This window comes from Archocentrus centrarchus, chromosome 6, assembly GCF_007364275.1.
Source record: "Archocentrus centrarchus isolate MPI-CPG fArcCen1 chromosome 6, fArcCen1, whole genome shotgun sequence".
In the NCBI taxonomy this organism is placed as follows: Eukaryota; Metazoa; Chordata; class Actinopteri; order Cichliformes; family Cichlidae; genus Archocentrus; species Archocentrus centrarchus.
The window spans coordinates 24,905,199-24,920,400 of record NC_044351.1 but is presented as its reverse complement, the minus strand read 5'-3'; the positions used below and the strand labels follow the sequence as shown (position 1 = coordinate 24,920,400).

At 41.0% G+C, this 15,202-nt stretch overlaps 3 protein-coding genes across 3 annotated transcripts; 2 read left to right on the top strand and 1 right to left on the bottom strand.

Annotated features, from left to right (window-relative positions):
• The first annotated feature begins 413 nt into the window (after positions 1-413).
• unc45a (unc-45 myosin chaperone A) lies at positions 414-9,337 on the top strand. The gene is made up of 19 exons (XM_030731380.1): positions 414-437; positions 554-746; positions 3,648-3,823; positions 3,926-4,015; positions 4,129-4,296; positions 4,508-4,676; positions 4,798-4,968; positions 5,145-5,316; positions 5,443-5,743; positions 5,828-5,922; positions 6,080-6,221; positions 6,592-6,732; positions 6,876-7,003; positions 7,083-7,149; positions 7,253-7,366; positions 7,483-7,598; positions 8,067-8,184; positions 8,270-8,425; positions 8,515-9,337. The coding sequence occupies exons 1-19, from the start codon at positions 414-416 to the stop codon at positions 8,776-8,778; spliced, it is 2,805 nt and encodes a 934-aa protein (XP_030587240.1). The 3' UTR covers positions 8,779-9,337.
• An 814-nt stretch (positions 9,338-10,151) lies between these two features.
• On the top strand, positions 10,152-12,244 carry rccd1 (RCC1 domain containing 1). The gene is made up of 8 exons (XM_030731361.1): positions 10,152-10,426; positions 10,543-10,758; positions 10,862-11,021; positions 11,120-11,241; positions 11,316-11,420; positions 11,595-11,765; positions 11,851-11,880; positions 11,995-12,244. Exons 1-8 carry the CDS (start codon positions 10,228-10,230, stop codon positions 12,150-12,152), a joined length of 1,161 nt encoding a protein of 386 aa, XP_030587221.1. The 5' UTR covers positions 10,152-10,227; the 3' UTR covers positions 12,153-12,244.
• A 53-nt stretch (positions 12,245-12,297) lies between these two features.
• cib1 (calcium and integrin binding 1 (calmyrin)) lies at positions 12,298-14,448 on the bottom strand. The gene is made up of 7 exons (XM_030731362.1): positions 14,283-14,448; positions 13,504-13,538; positions 13,307-13,406; positions 13,008-13,161; positions 12,815-12,933; positions 12,587-12,675; positions 12,298-12,501 (listed from the first exon to the last, which is right to left on the bottom strand). The coding sequence occupies exons 1-7, from the start codon at positions 14,331-14,333 to the stop codon at positions 12,480-12,482; spliced, it is 570 nt and encodes a 189-aa protein (XP_030587222.1). The 5' UTR covers positions 14,334-14,448; the 3' UTR covers positions 12,298-12,479.
• Positions 14,449-15,202: the final 754 nt, after the last annotated feature.

The following is a 15,202-nucleotide window of genomic DNA, read 5'->3' as shown; positions in this document are numbered from 1 at the left end:
TCATTCATTCAGATCTAGGATGTTATTTGAGTGTTCCCTTTATTTTTTTGAGCAGTGTAGTTCTCAGACAGATTTGGTGAATGCATAAAAAATTAGCTGCTGGCTTTCACAACCTCTCTTCTTTATGACATAAGTAGCTTGATATAACTCTCCGTATCTGCCTGGACTGAAGAAAGCCGCGTGGAATGGAAATGTAACCAAATAAAGTGGAGATGGAGGCAGAAATGCTGCGGCTGCTCTCTTCCTTTTATAGTAATATAGCGTGGGAGCGGGGCGGTGCACGTCATCAACGTGCTCCGACACCCGGAAGCGTAGAAAATGTAACATGTTTGGCTGAAGTTGGCGGTGTTTGAAACCACGTAGAAAAAAATTAAACGACATATTTGCATAATACTGTGTGCGGCACCTTAGAGATGAGTGAGACGGAAAAAGAAAAGGTAATGTAGAAACAATACGCTACTTAGTTTATTTAGCTTAGCAAGCTTCACCCAGATAAATTTGCTCGAAGCTTCTCTGTGATCCTGTTGCTACTTTTTTCCCCTCTTAAATTTAGGACCCTGCCGCCCTGAAGGAGGAGGGGAACACTCTTTTCAAGGCAGGAGACATCCAGGGTGCTGTCTGCTGTTACACCAAAGCATTGAAGCTCAGTGACAGCCAAGCAGAGAAAGATGTACTGTACCGTAACCGCTCTGCGTGCTACCTTAAACTGGAGGAGTACAGCAAGGCAGAGGCTGATGCCTCAAAAGGTCGGCCAGTTCTGTTTATTCTCGATGGCTGAATACGACACTTAATTTTTCATCGTGGCACACGGGGAGCTTAGGTGAAAGTAAAGCTTAGTGCTCATTAGTATTCAAATTAGCCTCCTTTTACTGGGTTGCAGTTCCAGATAGTTTCCCTGTGACCTCCTAAGGTTTTGACATATCATAGCTCGCTCCAGACTAAGGTCCCGAGTTGGTTTGGTTGCTACAAGGTACAGAAGTTTAAAAACAAAAGATTTTTGGAGCAATACTGTCTGATTTTCGCTAAATATCACAATGTGAATATCAGCCTGTGTTCTTTTTATGCATATACACCAATCTGCCATAACATTAACATTGCTGAAATAAACATCCTGCTCGGAAACATTTGGGTCCTGGCAACAATCTGGATGGGGTACTTCCAGATCAAGCTGTGGCCACCTACAGCAGGTCAATGTGCCAGCAGCCACAACTCAAAAACTGCTAATTTGATTTTGTTTATTTGGGTTAGAGTATACAAAATCATAATAAGTTCCACACTTCTGTCAAGGGGAACAAAAAATGTGCAGGAAGAAGTAAATCTTATGAACTTGTCCTCTGTGCAAACAAGTATTTTACAATAAGTTAGTTTACAATGGCAGAACACATCTATGCATACATGCAAATGTACCTATGTGTGTCAACACAGAAGCATATAAACATACAGACTGCATATTTAATACATTCACATGCTCAAAAACAAAAGAAAAACAAAATAAGCATCACAACTTTGAACTGAGCTACAGAACTGGACATTTTCTAGAAATTAGCTCATCTGACTCATGTTGTGCAATACACTGCTCAAAAAGATTAAAGGAATACTCTGAAAACACATCAGATCTCAATGGGGGACAAAAAAAAATCATGCTGATTATCTATACTGATATGGACTGGGCAGGTTGCTAGGGACAATGTTAGGGCATGCTCCTAATGAGACTATGGATGGTGTCCTGGGGGATCTCCTCCCAAATCTGAACCAGGGCATCACTGAGCTCCTGGACGATCTGAAATGCAACCTGGCAGCATCAGATGGACTGAAACATAATGTCCTAGAGGTGTTCTACTGGATTTAGGTCAGGCGAACACAGGGACCAATCAATAGTATTAATTCCTTCATTCTCAACATACTCTCACCACATGAGGCCGGACATTGTCGTGCACCAGGAGGAACCTAGGACCCACTGCACCAGCACATGGTCTGACAGTGGGTCCAAGGATTTCATCCTGATACCTCATGGCAGTCAGGTTGCTGTTGCCTAGTCTGTAGAGGTCTGTGTTTCCCTCCATGAATATGCCTCCTCAGACCATCACTGACCCATCACCAAACTGGTGATGCTGAACGATGTTAGAGGCATCATTATGTTCTCCACAGATTCTCCAGACCCTTTTATATCTGTCACATGTGCTCAGAGTGAACCTGCTCTCGTAAGTGAAAAGCAGAGGGTGCCAGTGGTGGACCTGCCAATTCTGGTATTCTATGGCAAATGCCAGTAGGGCTCCACGTTGCTGGGCAGTGAGCACATGGCCCACTAGAGGGCCCTTGGGCCCTCAGGCCACACTCATGAAGTTTGTTTTTAATTGTTTGGTCAGAGACATTCACACCACTGGACTGCTAGAGGTCATTTTGTAGCTCTGGCAGTGCTCATCCTGTTCCTCCTTGCACAAAAAAGCAGATATTAGACCTGCTGATGGGTTAAGCACCTTCTATGTCCCTGTCTCCTAGAGTAACTGTGTGTATCCTGGAATCTCCTCCATTCTCTTGAGACTGTCCTAGGAGACACAGCAAACCTTCTGGCAATGATACATATTGATGTGCCATCCTGGAGGAGTTGGATTACCTGTGCAACCTCTGTAGGGTCCAAGTATCACCTCATGCTACCAGTAGTGACACAAATGCAAAACTAGTGAAAAAACAGTCAGAAAAGATGAAGAGGGGAAAATGTGAGTGGCCTCCACCTGTAAAACCATTCCTGTTTTGTGAGACTGTCTCATTGTTACCCCTCTAGTGCACCTGTTGTTAATTTTATTAACATCAAAGCAGCTGAAACTGATTAACAACCCCAGAAGATTAATTGACTTGATGCTCTACTCTGATTAAAAAGTGATCCTTTAATTATTTTTTTTTGAGCAGTGTACATAGATTTAAATTGTCAAATGGACAAAGAGCCAAAAGCATTGATCTAGCCTTTAAACTGCCCAGATCCAAATCCTATCACATGATAGAGTGGAACAAGCCCAGTACATGGAGGCCCCACTCTGCAACCCACAGTATCCAAAGGAAATGCTGCTAATGTCCCAGTGCTAGACAGCAGAACATCACCAGCAGTCCTGTGTTCATGCCCCCAGCAACTGTTTTTGCATAAACAGTATACCTATACAATATTAGCCAAGTGGTTTTTAATGTTGTGGTAGATTGGCAGATGCTTACATTTATTTGTTATATTAAAAAGGGGAAGGACTGACTTTACTTATTTACTGTGTAGACACTGCTTGGTTCATACTCTGCTACATGTGGTGCAGACAATGCTGAGATTATTGTAAACAATGGAGTTTGAACGCTCTCTGGTGGGCAAACTATGTGATGCCACAGGTTACATATAAGCATCTTTTCCTGCATTACAATATTTAAACAAAAAATGGACAAATTATGATTCTCATATATCTGAACGCTTAACAAAAAGCAGCTTTTAGTTATTAAGTAGGTACTATAGACCAAGGTGTTGCATTGTATTTGAGAAATATTTGCAACAGAAATAGACTGAAGTTCTATTCATTATGGAAGAAATTATTCACAACTGATGCTTATCATCCTGCTGAGCATAAACTGATGTTATTACAGTTATGGTGAATATTATTGCTGTCTCTTTCCAGCACTCGATAGTGACCAAGGCGATGTGAAAGCTAGATTTCGGAGGGCCCAGGCTTTTCAAAAACTTGGCCGGTTTGACCAGGCATTTCTGGATGCTCAGAGATGTGCCCAGCTCGAGCCCAAAAATAAAGCTTTCCTGGATCTGCTCAGACAGCTGGGAACACAGATCCAGCAGAAGGTGGTGTAATGTGGATAAAGGGCCACAGAGGCTCGCCTTGTTTTTGAAACTGTATCTTGATTAATTTGTTTCTAATTGAAGTCTCTTCTCCTAACCCTTTAGTCAGCACAGCTAAACTCCACAGATGCCCGTGTGCAGCAAATGTTCTCCCTCCTCTTAGATGCATCTACTAACGAGTCAGATCGACAGAAGGTAGGAATGACTCATAAGCCCGATAAATAAAGTTCTCTAATTTCTTTGTTTATGCCAGTGATTCTGTAATGCTGTATTGCACCAAAATAATTTAATCCTTCAACTGATTTCAGGCTGCTCAGAATCTCGTGGTGTTATCCCGAGATGAAGCAGGAGCTGAACAGATCTTCCGTAATGATGGAGTGAAGCTAATTCAAAAACTTCTTCAGTCAAAGCTGGAGGATGTCATACTTTCTGCTCTCAGGACTTTGGTTGGTTTGTGCACAGGACATCAGTCTAGAGTAAGTATGACTGTTCCTTTGAGATTATCATTTGCTTATGCTTATTCTAAGTCATTTTTTTAACTTGTATTTTTGTAGTAGGAAACTATAGAAAAGTTTATATGATGGTTTCCAACCATCATTAATCTGAAGCTAGCACAGGCGGTTCAACGTGCTTGTCACTCAGTTGTTTTGCAGCTCTTTATTGCTGACGTCCACTCTTAATTTCCAGACTATGGCAATAGTGAATGAGTTGGGAATGGAGCAGATGTGTGCAGTAATGGGATCAGGAGCTTCAAATGTGTCCTTGGCTGCTTGCCACCTGTTGCAAGTGATGTTTGAAGCTCTGACAGAGGGCATGAAAAGAGAGATCAGAGGGAAGGATGAAGCCATACTTCCTGGTGAGTTTAGACACTTCTGTTGTGGACTTAGCTCCACTGATGAACTTTAACAAATGGTTTGTGTGCATCAGCTCTCTGTTCGTTTCACTTAATTGTAACTCACTGTATGAATCTAACACAGAACCATCCAAGGAGCTGCGTTCAATGTTACGGCACCTTTTGGAAATGATGCCAGCATCAGATGTGTCAGGGCCAGGCAGAGACAGCGCTATAAACCTCTTGGTCAAACAAGTGCCCCGCAAGTCCTTGAAAAACCCAGATAACTCCCTCACATTATGGGTGATTGACCAGGGTATGAAACGCATGCTATATGTAACCAAATATTACACTAATATATGTTTTGGTGGATACCAAAACATACATTAGTGTGAGATGAATTTTTTTTATTTTTTTAAATTTTGTTAATTTTTCTATTTTAGAAAATTTGTGACGGATTTTAGGAATTAAAGAATCCTTGTTTTCCTGCAGGGCTGAAGAAAATCCTGGAGGTGGCTGGGACTGTGCCAGAGCTCTCAGAAGGACCACCTCTTACAGACAACACTCACATGAGCTGCTCTGTCTTGCTGAGCAAACTCTACGATGACCTAAAGAGCGACAAAGAGAGAGAGAACTTCAACAAACTATGTGAAGAATATGTTCAGTGAGTTGATTGAGGAAACTTGTGCTTATCTAATTGGATCTTTCTAAAACTGCTTTACTACTATAGTCCCTTGTGAACTTGAAAACGCTGTAATTAATTCTTCTAATGTAATGTTGTTGTGGGTAGGCAACACTTTAGCCGGTCTGGCCTAGACGGCAAGCTGCGAGCCATCCAGACAGTATCAGTGCTTCTCCAAGGACCAAGTGACGTGGGTAACAGAACTCTGGAAATGTCAGGGATGATGGATGCAGTGATCTCTCTATGTGCCTCCGAAAATGTAACTCACCAGCAGGTAGCGGTGGAGGCTCTAATCCATGCTGCAGGCAAAGCCAAGAGAGCCTCCTTTATCACAGCCAACGGAGTCTCCCTGCTGAAGGACCTGTACAAGAAGAGCGAGAATGACAGGATACGTGTGAGAGCCCTAGTGGTATGTACCGCAGATAGTTTTATCTTTATTTAGAAGTGTTATTTTCTAAAACTAACATTTGTGTGTATGTGGGTTATTGCACAGGGTTTGTGCAAGCTTGGATCAGCAGGAGGAACAGACTTCAGCATGAAGCAGTTTGCAGAGGGATCCACACTTAAGCTCGCCAAGCAGTGCAGAAAGTATGTTGGCTTGTACTGAATCCTTAAGCCTAGGTATAGATTAAAGGAGATGCAGCTTGTTGGATCTACATTGCTGCAAAACCTGATCTAAATGACAGATTTGGAGTGGATTACTGGATTTCAAATAACTGGAAAGGTTTCTCTCTTTCTCTGCAAGGTGGTTGTGTAATGAGACTCTACCCCCAACTTCTCGCCGCTGGTCTGTAGAAGGTCTCGCCTACCTCACTTTTGATGCTGATGTGAAGGAAGACTTGGTGGAAGACAAGAACGCCCTGCTGGCCATGTTTGACCTCGCAAAGGTTCAATTCATAATTATTTTCCTTATGGCAGACAGAATTGTCTCCTTGTTACATTCTGTTTTAAACTTCAGTCTTATATTTTCTCCACACTGACTGATTTCTGTGAGTTTGATTTTTTTTTTTTTCTTTTCTTAATTAATCGCCACCATATTGGGCACACAGGTTAACAGTTCATTAGACAGCAGTGTTAGTCCTGTCCATGGCATTGGTCATTAGTCCTCCTGTGATGATAACTGGACTCATTTGTTCTACAACCATGTACCCTGGAAATATTTTTTTCAGAACAGGATCTTATTATTGTTCCTGTGACATTGCCATCCACAGCTGAAATGCACTGAATCCCTGTTCTGTTCTGTGTGTGTTCTTGCAGTCTGAGGATAAGACTGTGCTCTTTGCTGTGGGCTCTACATTAGTGAATTGCACCAACAGTTATGATGTGGAGAAGCCAGATCCTCAAATGGTGGAGCTGGCCAAGTATGCAAAGCAGCATGTACCTGAGGAGCATCCCAAGGTAACATTTAAATGCACCTTCTTTTTTCAAGTAGAACTAACATTACATGATATTTCCTTAATACAACACAGCATCTGCACTCTTAAAGTTCATTTCAATTATTTAGGTTATGCTTCATGTTTTCACCTACCTTTTTATGTTAGGATGCACATTCCTATGTGGAGAAAAGGTTGGTGAAACTGCTGGAGGCTGGTGTGGTGTCTGCATTAGTTTGTATGGTCAAACAGGAGAGTCCTGCCCTCACTGAGGCTTGCAGGGAATGTATTGCCAGGTAGGAAAATGACAGTAAGTTTTTCTCTTTCAGCTTTTTTCTTTGTAGATTTTCTGGTTAATATAATCTTTCACGGCAGGGTGTTCTTGGCTTTAGTGGAGCGTCAGGAAGACAGAGGCACAGTGGTGGCACAGGGTGGAGGAAAGGTAGAGCACACTGATAAAAATACTCAGTTTAGCCTACACTCTTATCTGAACACTGTGCTTCAGGAGGTTTAAATGATTTATGTTTGCTGTTCTCCTCCAAAAGGCTCTGATCCCACTTGCATCCGACAACACAGATGCAGGAAAAATCAAAGCTGCACAAGCGCTGGCAAAAATAACCATCACGTCGAATCCAGAGATTGCCTTTCCAGGAGAAAGGGTAAAAAAAAAATGCAGACAGTAGCACACAAGTTCAGTTAGAAAATATAAACAACTTTGCCTCTTTAACTTTGTCTTGCTTGTTTTTTTAATTTATTTTTTTTATTTTTGGGCCAGATCTATGAGGTGGTGCGCCCACTTGTCAGTCTTCTGAGTCTGGAGTGCACCCTTCTGCAGAACTTTGAGGCACTCATGGCTCTCACCAACCTGGCCGGCATCAACGATAGACTCAGGTTGGCCACTAGGGGGCAGTCTCTCCTAAGAATACACATGCAAAGCATTTTATTTTCAGTTCAGTTAAATAGATCTAATATTTTCTTTTCTTTCTTTTTTTTTCTTTTTTTTTTTTCTTTTTGAAATGTTGCTTCTGCAGATGAATATGTGTTTCATTGCTTTGCACAAAATATTTAAGTAGTGTGGAAACATTCTCACCAAAGCTGTTTTTAAATTCTTCTGGGGCGAGCACAATTGAATGAGACTTAATGTGAACTTAATCACAGACTAAATTAATTAACATACAGTAATCTTCTTGCATGTCAACTTTCAAACTGCTGACAAAAGACTGAAGTATTTCAAGTCTCCGTTGACCACTGAAATGTAATTTCCTTTCAAAGCTGCTTTGACTGTATAAGCTGGTAATTAATAATGGAGCTGTGCAATTATGTAAAGTGTTTACAGTTTTTACGTATATTCTTTTACAGGCAAAAGATCATCAAGGAGAAAGCTGTGCCTAAAATTGAAGGTTACATGTTTGAGGAGCATGACCTTGTACGAGCTTCTGCCACAGAGTGCATGTGTAACTTGGTTTTAAATACAGAGGTAAGGTATAAATTATTAACAGGTAAGTCTTGAAAACCTGAATATCAGTTAAACTGACAGAAGTGGTTGTGTGGTGCATCCTTAGGTACAGAAGCTCTACCTGGCCACAGGAAATGATCGCCTGAAGCTGCTTGTGCTTTACAGTGGAGAGGATGACGAGAGGCTGCGGAAAGCGGCTGCAGGAACGCTGGCCATGCTGACAGCCGAACAGCCCGAGCTCTGCGCCCGCATCCCTGGAACTGTAAGAAAACCACTCCAGCGTTCCATTCTCAAGTGCTGCAATTATTCTCTACTGTGTCTTGGCTCACATGATTTCTGTTATCTTCTCAGACAACCCACTGGCTAGAAATTGTGCAGGCTTTGCTGCTCAGCGAAATACCCGACTTACGTCATCGCGGCGTGGTCATAGTTCAGAACATGATGCAGGCGGAGAAGAGCCTGGCTCAGAAACTCATGGAGAGTGAAGCTCTGGAGATTCTTTCTGTCCTTGCAAAGGGAGGAGAGGGCAATCCAGAGCCCGTCTCCAAGATAGCTCAGAACTGTCTGGATAAAGCTGTGGAGTACGGCATAATCAGAAACAGGGAAGAAAAGTAGAAGAACTAAGGAACGGAACCCTGAAAACAAGCTGCAGTATGTGGATGTGTCTCCTGACAGTGTTTCAGTTCTTCAAAGGGTATATTGGACCAATGAAGTCATTTCATATTTGAGGGAAACTGGCTCTTTAGTTGCTCATGTGTCTTAACAAAAAGTGATTAAAAACAGTGAAGAAATATCAAATGGAAAACCAACAGCGCGCGACAAATTAGCTTTGACTGCTGTTTCACATCATTATATCCTTGTCCAATTCTGGCAAAGGTGCATGTTCCACTCAGAGACCAGCATTTCTACTTCATGTATTCTTCACTAAAGATGACCAGTCCTTTATATGTGCAAGTGTTTTATTGAGTGTCATTTATTAGTCCCACAAATGCATTCTTATTTTTATTGTGCACACTACTTTTCTCAATATTTGATTATATTTTCAGCAAAAACAGAAACATTTCATTTACACTAAAATGTACTTTTGGTTTAAATGTTTATTATTATGATTGCTGTCATTCCAACACATTCCCAGTGTGTGTGTGTGTGTGTGTTTTTTTTTAATAAGTTTTGACTGAACACAAAAAATAAAATAAAAGAAAAAAAACAGCTGTCATTTCTGTGATGTACTTTATGATGGTGCTTTCATGCAGGCATTCCCCTATTTTATATTATTACAATAGCTATTCTAAAGCTTTCCAGTCTAAATTCTTAAATGTGACATAAGTTGCTGCAGTCATATCAAGAGTTTCTGGTGCACATGTTATGATTTATGGCAGGGGTGTCATATACAGCCCATCTGCTCTGACTCTTAAGTGGGCCAGACCAGTAATGTATAATAACCTATATGAAAAAAGCCCACCCTTCTATGACTGGACAACTTCTGATTATGTACATTCACATTTAATGAGCCATCCATTTACAAGACATGATGAAGAGCCTGAAATGTCAAAAGAAAAATGAGCACAATTTCAACAATATCTCGTGAGCCTAGTACATTTATAGGTCATATTGACTCTATAAAGGCACAGAACCTTCACATGTTGAGTTTTTTATATCTAAGCAACAATATTATTTTTATGTCTTTATGATTCAAACAATTTGCCTAGATCTTAAACTACTTTTACATTTCCATATATTTTCACTCCTTTGTAGTAATGCCACACCAGAGAGATTAGTGCATGCTATGTTTAAAAAGTAATTAAAGGCTTTACTGCAAAGCCATCTGGTGGGCTACCCCATGGCTGATACACAGCCTTTTTGTACACGTGTTGATGTGAAGTAACAACAATCTTGAATTGTTAATGAACACGAACTCGGTGTCTATCTCTTTAAAGATTATTTAAATGCTCCTCCCTCGCCGCTCGTCATCATTTCTCGCCGCTTGTGCTCCTGCAGGAGGAAAATGAGCTCAACCACTGTTTAGTTTCGCAGACGTCTGGCACTGCACCGCTCACTGATCAGATGCGCTGGTTTGGCTTTGGCTTCAACGCGTTTGGACAGATATGTGTCCAGGAAAAGTTAGACAAAGGAGAAAGTAGCAATGAAGTCAAAGTAACTCACCCAACAGAGCTCAGCAGTCATGTGGATAGAAGTGGATGCTGCTTGGAGGCGAGTCAGATCAGAGTGAGTTGGAGTCGTAGAGCATCTTTACATTTGGATGGTGAGTCTATCAAAGAAAAAACAATGTAACAGCTCAGAGTTATGCATACAGCCCTGGGGATTAAGATGTCTTCAGTACAGCTCTACTATTGAATTATTTTTGGCTGTTTCTGTTAGGGGACAGCTTCGTGATTCTGGCAGGCTTTGGGGCACCCATCTCCACTGAAGACTGTGACATTTCTAACCTAGAGAGCCATGGTTGTAAAGATGCATTCATCAGTGAAACGCACTTGACCTTGGCCTTCCCAGACAGGATTGAGTCTTGGGATCTGCAGAAGTGGGAGAAGAGTCCATCATGGTGCATGGATTTAAAAACTCAGGCAGAGAGCTCTGGTAATGATTATGGAAATATTTTATATGGCTAGACGAATTTCATTGATATGTTGTATAAAATTGCAGTACTCAACAGTACCTTTTGGGGTTTTTTTTGCTGCAGATGTAAATTTGCCATTGGTCCCTGGGGGTTATATTGCCTTAAAGCCTCCCTTTTACCGCTCCTTGCCTGGACACCTGAAAGCCAGGAGCCTGGCACTGGGTGCAGAGCATGCCGTTCTTCTTACTGCCACTGGAGCAGTGTACACCTGGGGACTGGGCAGGTGGAACTACTCGCACATCTATGTTTAATGAACATATGAGAAGCAACAACTCCATGCATAACCTGATCTTTTTGTGCGTGCATGTGTTCATTTGACAGCCACGGTCAGCTGGGGCATGGAGGGCTCACCTCTGAGGAGGAGCCCAGAGCAGTGGAGGCTCTCTGGGGGATGCCCATGACCTGTGTAACTACGGGAGGCTGGCACTCTGCTTGCATTAGTGGTAAATATCAATAAAGATGTGCGTGAGTTACATCTAGTTTGGAAAAATGACCTAAAAGGATCTTTTCTTTTCAGATGGGGGTGACCTTTATGTGTGGGGCTGGAATGAGAGTGGCCAGCTTGGACTTCCTTCTCGAGGTCTGAGGAAAGCATCACAGCAGAACAGTAGGCAACAAACAGGTCTGTACTGAAATGTGCTCTATTGAAAAAGCAGTTTTTAAATTCATTTCTAACATTTTTAGTAGTGTAGCAACTTCTGATGTCTAATGCAGTTTCTTGTGTGGAACTATTCCCAAAATTATAGCAGGTTATATGTTTCTTGGCATCAATTTAATACGCAATCTTTTCAAACAGGAGAATTGTGCTGTGATACCAGCACACCACCAGCTGAAGAGCTAAAGGAGGAAGAGAAACATGAAGAAGTATTCATATCAATCCAAGCGTTCCCCGCTCTGCTGGATGTCTCTCCATCATGTGAAATCCAGACAGTCAGCTGTGGCTCCCGTCACACAGCTGCAGTGACAAGTAAGAAATCTCCTCTGACATTTGTTTTACATGAATGCATGTTTTCTGACTAATGTTATTGTCATTTCATTTTTTCTGATTTCAGCCACCGGTGACCTCTACACTTGGGGATGGGGTGAGTTTGGTTTTACAAATGTGTTGCACAGTGAGTGAAATACCACAGCAGCATCATTCGTATCAAACCGGCTGCTGAGATTTTCTTCGTCTTTCCCTTTGATTTCCGTTTCAGGTGAATACGGCCAGCTCGGACACCAGACAGTAACCAGTTTGGATGAGCCGCAGCGTGTGGAGTTTTTCAGGGCTGAGCACATGCGCGTGCTCGATGTGGTTTGCGGGACATGGAACACATTTGCTGCAGCTGTGAAGGAGGAAGTAGCTTGCTCTTAAAATGACATACAATCCCCTTGATAAAACACAGTGAACCTTGGACAACAGTTGTAAAGTTCCCCTACAAATACAAAGAATTGAATACATGTTTATTATTATTTGTTCATTTGTCTGTATAACAAGTCAACTTAGTACTTTTTTGGTAAAACTTTTATTTTTAACAGCTGTTAAAAAAGGGCTTATATTTGACAAATGACACATAAAATAGTTAAGGCAGTAAAATACACAGGTAAATATAATTTAAGGCAAGTATTTAAAATTGTTCTGATTTAAAAATTATACATGAAAATGAAAAGGTAAGGCATCTCCAGGGTTGACTGGAAGTCTTTACAGCACAATCTTGAAAGAACTGTGGAGAAATCCAATAAGAGTCCATTAGATGCATATAAATGCAAGGAAATATTGATGATAGCAGCAGCTGGATTTCTAGTTACCTGACAAAATCTGGTGATCTTGAAATGACGTGCTGAAACTCAGAGAGGTTCACAGTTCCATCCTTGTCGATGTCTGACTCTTCAAGAATCTAAACACGCAGCCACAGGAAACACACTGTTAGGCTAACTGATGCATCAGTGTACCACCCTGTATCCACGCTCTGTTTATAACCAGCCCATGTGCCTCGCAAATACAACTTTAAAGAAAAGACGCCTCAGTGAACTCACATTGCTGATGAGCTGCCTCATTTCATCAGGGGAAAGTTTTGTCTCTTCCGTCTCCCCAGTTAAGCAGTTAACCAGCTTCTCCAGATCACTACGATCAAGGGTTCCATCGTCATCAAAGTCTAGAAGCAGCACACTAGTTAGTATTACATACACTGACAAAATTAACCAGATCACTTTTTATCAACTTACTTACCAAATATACGGAATGCATAATGGGATTTGATTTCCAGTGTAGCGGAGTCACTGAAAGCACTCAGAAGATCCAGGAAGTCTTCAAAAGTGAGGCTTCCATCTTTGTGTTCTGAGGTTGAGAAGACACAGCAGATTCTGTCCTTGAAAGGGTTGGACTGTAAAGGGAATGAGTACAAGGGTCAGTACGGATTATGAGTCACTGAAGCACTTCATTCAGAGCACAAATTACAGTATAATCCCATAAGCATTAAGGAAACCAAAAAACACCACAGTGCCTCTGTTTTGTTAAATTCTTTTCACCTTGAGCTCAGGCAGACTATTAATCTTATTCATCGGTATTCTGACATTTGGATCGCCTTTCTCACTTTTGTTGAGCAGTTCTGTGAATCTCTTGTGAGCACTACAAAAAAAGAAGTAAAAAATTGATCTCGTATTGCTCCAACCAGCAGAAGACAGAATGTGTTTGTTAAGAGGGGGACTTGTGGTTTGTTACTTACAGAAGAATTTCTTGTTTTGTCAGGAAGGTCAGCTCCTGAAAATATAAATATTTTTTTATTGAGAAGTTAAAAATATTATCGATCAAATAAACATTCTTCCTCTTAATTTAACAATAAAAATATAAACAAATACAAAATAACAGAAAGCAAAAATAATGAAAGCACATAAAAGTGATATATTAATAACAAACAGTATTCAAACAGGGCATTGAATAAACAACAAAACAAAGAAAAGAAAAGACAGCCCACGCTCACCCGCCGGATTTTAATTATTTAAATTGTTCCAATAGGAGATTAAAGGATGGGAGATCTACCAAATTCCCTGCGTGTGTCTATCTAAGAGTACAGTTATTCCGGTCCTAAAGGAACGTCTCTGAACTCAGCCTCAATTTAACAGCAGGGACTTTTTTGTTTTTCCAAAACAAAGAAAATGCAGTAACTAAGTATCAGTGCAAAGACGACAATTACTGATTACCATAAAATTGTAACTGAGCAACAGTCTCGATAGTGAGCGTCACGGAAAGTGTAGTTTTTCCATAGCGTTTTCACTGACGTTATATACACTTTATAGAAATTACACCAACTACAAATGTAAATCATACCCTTCCTCTGATGACAAGGTGCTCATTATTTTATTTCTGCCTTTAAAAGTCAGGCTAACATAGCTGTTACGTTCTTCCTCTGTTGTCTGTCTGTTACAGGGCGTAAAAACGACTTCCACTCGTCCATTACCAAAATAGCTAAAATTTGCATTTGGAGACTTTGTTTTGGCCACTTGCCTGATATTCTGAGAGCGATTCTTTCGAGAGTTGACTCGCCGTAGTTCCCATGTCGAACTTTTCAAGTCTAAAAAGTGCTTTGCTGTTGTAAACAGTAACCCACTAAACTACTAAACAGCTAATCGTTTCTGCTTGGCTTACTTCCGGGTTCTGACTGGCAGCGTCCTCCCCATGTCGGGAGTAACGTAACGGTTTCTACAGCGACGTGCATGTAAACACCTCACAAAGGTGGCTTTTAATTTATTATTTTAACGAATTATCAGTGTATATATATTCTTGTTTACAGTTTGGTCATCAAATAATACTATGCAGTAAAATTATTCAAGTATAAGGAGGACCCCCCATGATCTAAAAATAAAGACTTACAAGTTCTAGTATTGTAGTGCCTCTAATGATTGAATGAATTGGAAGATGGAAATTGCCTACTCAAGTGAAATTCCATTCTATCTTTAAATTTACAAATACACGCCCCTCCAAAAGTATTGGAGCAGTGAGGCCAATCCCTTTATTTTTGCTGTAGACCGAAAACATTTGGGTTTGACATTAAAAGATTAATATGAGACAAAAGATCCACATCTCAACTTTTATTTCCAGGTGTTTACATCTGGATCAGATACACAGTTCAGAGGTTGTCAGAACCCACCCATTTTTCTCTGAGCAGAAGTACTGGAACATGTGACTGACAGGTGTGTTTTGTTGCCCAGTTACACTGATCATTCAAACAATAAATATTGCTGAATGTCTATGCTCAGTTTCAGATTTGGGTTTTGCCTGTGCAGACTGTGCATACATGAAAACCAGACAGCTGCCTATGGGTGAAAAACAAGCAACTGTGAAGCTGAGAGAAGATGGAAAATCATTGCACAAACATTGGCCATTGAGGGTACCACCGTTTGGAAGAATGTCGGTACTTGTGTATT

Excerpts from the sequence above, each read along its gene's own strand:
- rccd1 (XM_030731361.1), top strand. The coding sequence starts at position 10,228 with ATGCGCTGGTTTGGCTTTGGCTTCAACGCGTTTGGACAGATATGTGTC. Across the intron at positions 11,421-11,594 it reads GAACAGTAGGCAACAAACAG|GAGAATTGTGCTGTGATACC; the intron begins GTCTGTACTGAA and ends CTTTTCAAACAG. Across the intron at positions 11,881-11,994 it reads CCTCTACACTTGGGGATGGG|GTGAATACGGCCAGCTCGGA; the intron begins GTGAGTTTGGTT and ends TTTCCGTTTCAG.
- cib1 (XM_030731362.1), bottom strand. The coding sequence starts at position 14,333 with ATGGGAACTACGGCGAGTCAACTCTCGAAAGAATCGCTCTCAGAATAT. Across the intron at positions 13,162-13,306 it reads ATAGTCTGCCTGAGCTCAAG|TCCAACCCTTTCAAGGACAG; the intron begins GTGAAAAGAATT and ends TTCCCTTTACAG. Across the intron at positions 12,676-12,814 it reads TGAGGCAGCTCATCAGCAAT|ATTCTTGAAGAGTCAGACAT; the intron begins GTGAGTTCACTG and ends CTGCGTGTTTAG.
- unc45a (XM_030731380.1), top strand. The coding sequence starts at position 414 with ATGAGTGAGACGGAAAAAGAAAAG. Across the intron at positions 438-553 it reads GTGAGACGGAAAAAGAAAAG|GACCCTGCCGCCCTGAAGGA; the intron begins GTAATGTAGAAA and ends TCTTAAATTTAG. Across the intron at positions 5,317-5,442 it reads CTATGTGAAGAATATGTTCA|GCAACACTTTAGCCGGTCTG; the intron begins GTGAGTTGATTG and ends TGTTGTGGGTAG.